This window comes from Rhopalosiphum maidis, chromosome 3 (genome assembly GCF_003676215.2).
Source record: "Rhopalosiphum maidis isolate BTI-1 chromosome 3, ASM367621v3, whole genome shotgun sequence".
Lineage (NCBI taxonomy): Eukaryota > Metazoa > Arthropoda > Insecta > Hemiptera > Aphididae > Rhopalosiphum > Rhopalosiphum maidis.
In genome coordinates this window covers 48,027,310-48,036,424 of record NC_040879.1, presented here as the reverse complement: position 1 = coordinate 48,036,424, position 9,115 = coordinate 48,027,310, and the positions used below count along the sequence as shown (strand labels likewise).

At 24.6% G+C, this 9,115-nt stretch overlaps 1 protein-coding gene across 2 annotated transcripts; it reads right to left on the bottom strand.

Moving 5' to 3' along the window:
• Nucleotides 1–1,339: 1,339 nt before the first annotated feature.
• LOC113556588 (DNA-directed RNA polymerase III subunit RPC5-like) lies at nt 1,340–7,882 on the bottom strand. Of its 2 annotated transcripts, none has more exons than XM_026961632.2 (9): nt 7,690–7,882; nt 7,515–7,623; nt 6,347–6,483; nt 4,839–5,032; nt 4,607–4,770; nt 3,897–4,086; nt 2,754–2,971; nt 1,822–1,985; nt 1,340–1,488 (listed from the first exon to the last, which is right to left on the bottom strand). In XM_026961632.2, exons 2-9 carry the CDS (start codon nt 7,587–7,589, stop codon nt 1,386–1,388), a joined length of 1,245 nt encoding a protein of 414 aa, XP_026817433.1. In that variant the 5' UTR covers nt 7,590–7,623; nt 7,690–7,882; the 3' UTR covers nt 1,340–1,385. The 2 variants fall into 2 exon arrangements, with proteins under 2 accessions (XP_026817433.1, XP_026817432.1); XM_026961631.2 differs by having other exon boundaries at nt 7,515–7,616.
• Between the last annotated feature and the right edge of the window lie 1,233 nt (nt 7,883–9,115).

Below are 9,115 nucleotides of genomic sequence, written 5' to 3'. Positions count from 1 at the left end.
GCACATACCAAACACCCAAGGTCCTTGAACACGATTTCCGTAGTTTCTATTTTGGTTTTCAATGTTTTGATTTTTATCATTAGAATCGTTTTCAAAGCAAGAACTTGAATCAGGATTTTCATTATCATTAGGTCTATGATCACCAAGCCGTAATCTGCCTCTATTGTACTTCCGTTTTACTTCCAATTTAATATAATTGATGATATTATTACATTAAGAATAATATAAAATTTATATAAGTATAAGATTTTAAAAATAGCCTTTCGAAATTTCACCAACAAAAAAGTAAAAAATGTTAAGTTATTTTGTTTTATTATACTAAGGGCCGGTTGCACAAAACTATATGTTGGTTTAATAAATAGATATTGGTCCAATAAATTGAGTTATTAAATCAATAAAAATTAAAATACATTGCACAAAGCCATAATACATTATTGAATCAATAAGTTGTCGACTGTTAGTCACTATTGATTCATTGATTTATAGGCCCGATTTTGGTCCAATAAGTTTTATCGGATCAATAAAATAAAATTAATGAAAGTTTATCAATCATAATGAGATATTTGTTTTTTATTATTTTTGAATAAAATGTCAATTTGCATATAATTTTATATTATTCACAAATATAAAAATATAATATTTATTCATCGATAAAATATATAAAACTTATGGAGCTAATTAATTGTAATAAATATTAAATACTTGGAATACTTTAGTTAATCATAAATTAATAAATTTTGTGTTTATAATAATCTTATAGTTCTAATTTATTAATTTCTAATTTTTAAAAGAAATTACAGTTCTTCTTCATTTTGAGTCAACTATATTTAATTGTTACAGTTTTTTTATTTTTTTTATAAGCTTACAAAAATGTATGTCATGTGTTATAATCTGGAACTATAGTTGTAATATTGTACTTTTATGATAATCACAGAAATAATTGAATGTTTACATGCGCAGTAGTGCCAAACCTAATTTAAGAGGTGACTACCCACTAGCATTGGTAATTTTTAAGTATAAAAAATTGTAGAATTTTATAATTAAGATAAGAAGGAGCGGTAAACATAATATTAATGTTCATTTTCTACACCCAAAAACAATTAGTTCAGCACCACTGTTTACATGTATGTATTACTGAATTTACTTTTTAATAATGGCGTTTATTTTCTGAAAAATTAGCGTTATTATTTAACTTTTTGGATGTAGATTAATGAAATAGTATTAAGATTAAAAAAATTTTAAGATATTGAAAAACACTGATAAAGTTGTTTCAGTGATTAATAATGAAAAAAATCATCATCATGTTTGACACATAGTGAGAATCAATAAATCAATCATGTAAAAAATAAAATTGAAAATTTATATATTATAAACAAATTTTACATTCAATTTTTTTTTGGTTTTTGTTCAAGCCATGTATTGATTTGTTTTACTCTTGTTGCCCACCAATCACTTTGTTCTTTACATATTTCATTATAATTTTCCACACTAATAAAACAGAAAAAATACATATAGATAATTAAATTAGGATTATAGAAGAAAACAGTAGTTATTAGTTATTAATAATTAAAATTACAACGTTTAGTAGACTGTTGAGAACTAAATACAATTCATACATTAAATACATTCTTATAACAATATCTTCTAATGAGTAAAATAAACATACTTTTTATTACAAAAAAAAAAAAATATTGATGATTAACAATATTTATGCCGTTATGACTTTTAACGTAACAGATTATTTAAATTAAAAATTATCTCAAAATTGAGACTTGTCAAAATTATACATATATTATTCTAATATAAATTTATTGGACATACGTTTCTAAAAATCCATCATTGTCGGTAACAAGTAATTTCCATGTTTTGTTTTCATCCAGTACTGCAACAGAGGTTAAAGCATCTTTAACTTCTTCTGGTGGTGCATTAAACATTTTCCCTATATTTTTACGATTGACAATCTGGTTAGAATCCAATAAGTGAATCTTAAAAAGCAATGAATAAATAAATTAATACAATTTACCAATAATTTATATAAAATATTAATGTATTAAGGGTATTCACGGCAGACCAATAAACCAATAAACAGTTTTGTAGGTAATTGCAGCAAGGATAAATTAATAATTTAAAAAAAATATACTTTAGACTACAGTATTTAGAAAATGTTAACAGGTTTTATTTTTCATATAGCATCATAACTATTATCGCGTGTGATTAGTGAGCAGACTGCACTAATAAAAGAGTCGTAATATAATGATAATCAAATGTGAAATATGATCGATTGAATGATAAGAGTGAATGTCAGTATTCATAACATTATGAAATTAAATTAAAATAAATTGAATAGTATATTATTTGTAACTTATGTAATTAACTATAAGATATCTTACAAATTTATAGTAAAAGTAACTTACTTTTGTTCATAAAATGGCAAAACTGTTTATCTTATCATGTTTTATAAAATTTATGAAAACATAACATTCAATAGAAAATAACTGTTTTTAAAATGAAATTTATTTTTTAATGATTTTTCAATGAATTAAAATAAGTATAATATATAAAAATCATTTGTACATGCATTATGCATGTATAATGCAAATATATACAAATTTAAGTTCTACAGATAGTTGAATTACCACTGCTATTCATTAATTATAATATTTAGTTCAATTTTTGCATATTAAAAATAATACATATGAACCACTAGAAATTAAATATAAACTGATGAATATAATATTAATATAATATCTCACCATATAATCTCTTAAAAGACACATAATTTCATTACTCAAGCCAAAATGAGAAGATATAGTATTATCTGGATATAAGTGTTCACTCTTAATGGTCCAATTACCACGAACTAAAACTGCAAGTTCTTTTAAATGAGTCAAAATTATTGTAACACTTTCATCAGTTGGCATATTGCATTTATGTAGTAGATCCATCAACATTTTTGTAGATATCATTTTTGCTAAAAATATTATAAACTTCAGTTTCAATGATACATATTAGCATATTTTATATTTTATAAGAATCAGTTCTTATTCAAATATATTGAAGTTAAATTTGCTTAATTGTATAGATTATTTTCAAAATTTAAAAAAATCAAAAATAACCTGGACAAAATAAGGTATTTATATTACATTTTTAACAAGAACCAATTATATTTGAATTTAATTTATGAGTTATCACACAGATGTTGCATTATTCTAGATTGTTAATGAATAACTATAATACACTTAGTTTTAATATTATGATTAACCTTATTAAGTTTATAATAAATAAGTAATTAGTTACATTTGATGGATTTTAGAATAAAAAAAATACAAGATGAACCAGATGCTTGCACTTAGGGTTTCCATATTTTGTAATTAATTCATTACTAAGTAAATATTTTTCTACATTACATTTGATTTAACTTTATCAAACACACATTTCTTATTGTAATGATTTTTTTTTTTTTAACGGTGTTAGATTAATTTTGTTGTAAAAATATTTTATATAAAGTTAGTGTTCAGTGCATGAGTTGGATACCATTTTACAGTAAGATAAGTTAAAAAAGAGCATCTGATTAATAATATAATATTATTTTCTCTAAGTCTTTAATAGCTATCACAAAATTAACAAATAATTCATAGAAATATAAGACTGGGACTGTTCCGGTCAGATCAGGGCGTCTGGCAACCCAATACTCTGTCCAGTAAAAAAAATATGCTGATTATGCGCATCTCTATCTCCACGCAACAACCTACTACCAAATCCAGTTATACCAAGTAAATACAATACAATATAAACATGGAATGACAAATAATTATACCATATTTTAAAAATAACAATATTAAAACTTTTAATATAATTGTTAAAAACAGTAAAATTTAAAAAACAAAAAAAATTACCATTTAATAAAAATATTTTTATTTGTTTTTTGAGAGAATATGATTTTATTTCACTGCGAGATAATTGACGTGCTCTAATTGCAGTAATATTTTCATCATTTACTTCTTTAACAATTTTGGTTATTGATATACCTGGATCTTTTTCATCAATTATATTTGAATGTGGCAACAAAAACTTATCTAATTCCCCCTGAAAAAATAACAATAATAAAAATAAGTGAAATTTAGATACACTAGTAATTAAATACTACCAATTATAGACCATTTACACAAATTCTTCAAAAAAATATTACACAGTTTTCGCAACTACTATTTATTGAATCCATAAATTTAAAATACTATAATTTTCTTTTTCTATGCCAAAAGAACTACCAATTCAAATAGATTATTATAATTTTCATAATAGTAAACATTAGCAACTCAACAATAACCATCAATACTACAAACATATTTTACTAATACAGTGAAACTTCTGTTTAACAAAATATTTTCGAGAATCACAATTGAATTAGAACCAAATTTATGCAATTCAATTTAACGCATTTTCCTATAGTAAGAATTTTGTTGTTGTCTATTGAGACTTCTCAACATTCTCAATTAGATAGTTGCAACTACCACTTAAAAAATAATTTTAAAATATTGATAAACCTAATATATATAATTATTAATGGTATCATAATATAAAAAAAGTCAATTCTTTTTGTTATTACCCTGGAGAAGTAATGTCCATTTGGAATAAAGCTTAAATCAATCCAAGGTTCCATTGCTCTTTGTTTGACCATCTCTTGCATTTTTTTCTTTTCACTTTTTTTACCTGGCCTATCTTTAAATTTTGCCATTATCTGTTCACTTTCTTCTTCTTCTTCTTCAGACTCTAAAACAATAATACATTTTAATACAAATGAATAATATTATAGATTAAGATTTATGCTGTTATTTTACCATTTTGGTTTAAGGAAGACTTTTTATTATCATCTTTTAGGTCGATCTTATCAATATGAGACAATTTAGGAAGCATGTTCAATGTTTTCTTCAATGGACATAAATGAATACTCTTACCAGATGTATACATTATCATATCAGTTGTATTTGATGATGTATTGTGGGATTCAAAACTTAAGTGGTCAACCATACCGCTATATTAATAATACACTTACTGTTTTTATTTTGGTTTGAAAATGCTTTTCAGAATAAGAACAGATCAAATGGTGATGGATGAAAACACGTCATGGTTTGCGCATCTATCTTTTCTAAGGCTATTCCCAATACATCAGCCCAACATGTCAATTCTTACTCATCATGACTAGGGCTGGGATTTATACACAATAAAAAAACCAAAAATATGTACATATATATGTAGTCAAAATGGCCAAAATATGTAGTATAAAATAAAAAATATGTAGTAAGAAAAATTTAAAATTATGTTAACATGTAAAATTAAAATGAAATTCAAAATATTTTTTGAATAATACACAATTGTTTTTAATTTCTTATCAATTTAATTTAAAAATATAAAACATAAAGATATTTTCACAACCACGCGAACGCTAGTACTGAAACTGTTGAAAATTTGTGAATATATTTTGTCTAATAATTGTTGAATATAAAGTATAATCTAAGATCATTAATGTATAGTTATTGAACAAAAACAAATAAGATAAACTATAATCAAATTATTAATATTTAACTAATATTTTCATATACTCATTTCCCATATGCATTATACACTTACAAATTTTAAGAGAACTCGGAGTATTAATATTGAAGTATAAATGTATAAAAAGCAGACATTTTACAAAAAATGTTAAAATATGTATTTATGACGTAATATATAAAAACATGTAAAATAAAATATGTTTCATTTTATTGCAAATCACGTGAAATTAATTTATCATGTTTTAGTAAAAATATGTATTTACATACGAATCCCAGCCCTAATCATGACAATCACCTGCCGTAACTGTATATATGACTATACACAGTATCAAAATCGGTGTTGACGCACAATTGAAAACAATCATTACTGAATCAGCTGGCAGAGAATCAGGTGTTCAGTTTCCGATGCGTAAACCAGTCTGTTCTTATTCTGAATAAAATTTAGAATTAAAATAATATATTAGGTGAAAAAAGTACATTGAATGTATAATATGTAAATTATTTACTAATTGTTTTTAATTTAATTTAAAATTTCAAAATAAATCTATATTTGTCTAAATAAACATTTAAGTGTTTTTAACCAGGGGTCTCCAACCCTTTTTACAGGGAGCCAAATCTGAATACACTTTGGCATTGCGAGTTAAATATTTTATAAATTCATTAATAAGAAATTAATAAATTAAAAACATTAAAAACTATTACATTATTTTTAAAACATTAATTAGTTTGTTGGTTTGTAAGCCTTTGTAGGTCACAAGTTGAAGACTCCCTACATTAAACAATTATGTATAAACCTGGGATAGTTGCTTTTATCTTTGGACATTTTATCCATTTCAGCAGCCAACTCTTGCCCATGACCTTTATCATAATTTTTATCAGTGTCAAGTGCATAAGATATCTCTAATTCTTCACATTCAGATTTGTATTTACACTATAAAAAGAAAACACATAAATAAATACAGAACATATTCATAAATATTTTAGTTTTTTAATTCCCTGCCACCATGCTGAATAAAATGTATAACCTCGCTACTTTCATGTCCAAAAAATTTGATTCTTTAAACTTTTTTTAAGAATTATAGATTTCTATTAGATAAAATTATAAAATGTTTACTACTCAATTATTAACAATTTCAGATTTCAAAAGTAGATTAATCATCCTTAGGCTAAGAAGGATTATAAGTGAAATGTCTGGTCACACTAAGAACAAGAAACCTTCTATTAACTTACATAATAAAAAACTCCAAATTTGTTATTAAAATTTCACTATTTATTGGTATCTTACATCTATTTAAGACTAAATACACATTGAATTATGTTTTATCATGATAGTATAATACAATAGTAGAATCTTTTTCACTATCTGCCAATTATTTTTATTGTGTCAATTTTTCCTAGATTTAGTATGTAAGTGATCCTGCCAAGTCTTCGTTTCTAAAGGTGCTGATAAAAAAAATTGGTTTTTACCTTTTTATCTACAAGCTACCCCAGGAGGTTAAGCATAAGAAATTGAAATATATAATTGAATTTAACTGTCCAAGTGACTAGCAATAATAGTGAAATAAAAGTGATTGGAGGCAGATAATGAGATAACATAAAAGATGATCGTTTATGTAGTGTCAAGCACACACATATTTTATAAATGTTATTTTAAAATATTGTTAAAAATTAATTTAAATGAATAATTCACTACAGTTATTTGATACTAGCATTTAATTTGAATAAATCAAATTTGTGAGTGGTTATCAAGAGATCACCATTAAAGAATAATTAGAAAAAGTGTCTTATACTTTTATGATAATTTTTATGAATTATTAACTCTGCTACAATTAATTAGGTATACATAATATATTATTATTATTTACTTTTATTTAAAAGTTTAGTTTTAATATGAAAAAAAACCTGAAGATAGCAAATGGTCAAGTGACGTTAATAAACAAACACTGATATTAATGGACATACCTGAGTAACAGTCGACGACAGTAAATGATCGTTTTTGGACAATCTCGTAGGATAGTGTAACAACAATAATTTCATTGCATCATTGCTCAAAAAGACAGGTATCTGAATACAATTTTGAAATTCTATTAATTATCATACCATATATTTTAGTAATGTTAACTTTGATTACACTTACTTCTTCAACTATTTCATCTTCCTCCATTTCAGTATTCACCGCAATCGAAGAACAAGACTGCACTAAAAGTTGAAAACACAATAAAAATGATAAAATAACTAAATTAAATAAATTAAAAATCGTTAAATACACTCGATAGTCAAATATTAACAGTCGGCAGTCGCTGTTAAATTAAATTCTTAATCACTCTTAAATGAACGAACGGTTTTTATCACGATTTATGATACTATCATAAATCGTGGTTTTTATCAATATACCACGGGAGAGAAATAATATTATCTATGTTCGACTTCAATGAACATTATCACTGGCCGCTAAATTGAATTTATTTTAAATTTGTATATTATTTAATGTAGACATATTAGTTAATAATACCATATTATACTAATACTATAATATGATATTATTAACTAAGATTTACGTTTCAATGTTTCATACATATGTACACGCGTCTAATTAAAGTATACAAAATATATTATTCAAACGAACCAGGTTATTAAATTAATAAATAAGCAACTTTATTTTTTACATTATACTCATGTCCACAAAACCATAGATCAGTAATCTTAACTAATCTATATATGACTTGAAAAATATATACGATTACGTTATTACGGTATTCAAAATATAGTGCTGTTCTGCTATCGTAATATCATGAAATCCAAAATAAATTTCTGTCAAACCTATACATAGTAATATATACTTGCCAATATGTATTACCTATACAATTAGTTTTCGTGTACTTAACCCACGATATAGAGAATCATATCTTCTATACATCGTGACCTAATCTAAGACATATATGTAAATACTAATCCGACTAATGTAACTTAACTAATTTTAAATTTATGAGCTTTAACTATTTACTCGACAGTTCCACAGTACAAACTACGAATATATTTGATTCGTAGTCTTAGTAAAAATATTTATTTACACGACTTAAAAGAATGATTATAAGACTTAATGGTAAAAACTTTATCAATGTTCGTACCTATGTAGGTTTTTACGAAAATTAATTTTTTTTTTATCGAATTTTGCATATATAAAATACTGCAGTTTAAAGATTCTCATATAACTCATCGTCGATTATTAAAATTAGAATCATCGTTAAAAAGTCTATGTATGAACATTGATAAAGTTTTGACCGCTAAGTTTCATAACAGCTAACAAGTCGATTCACTCTAAATTCTTATGTTAAAGATAACAAAACTTATACGCCGAACTGCTGAGCGTAGATTTGCTATGCACTTGTATGATGGAGAGAACAAACCATGTGTAGCGTCCTCTTAACACTAATATGTTATTATTGTATGGAATATATAGTATACACTGTATACGTATATACCATGTAGGTACCTACCTATGTAAAAAAACGCATTACATAGTTTTGTTTAGGTATCAATTCACAATAATTCTATCATAATAT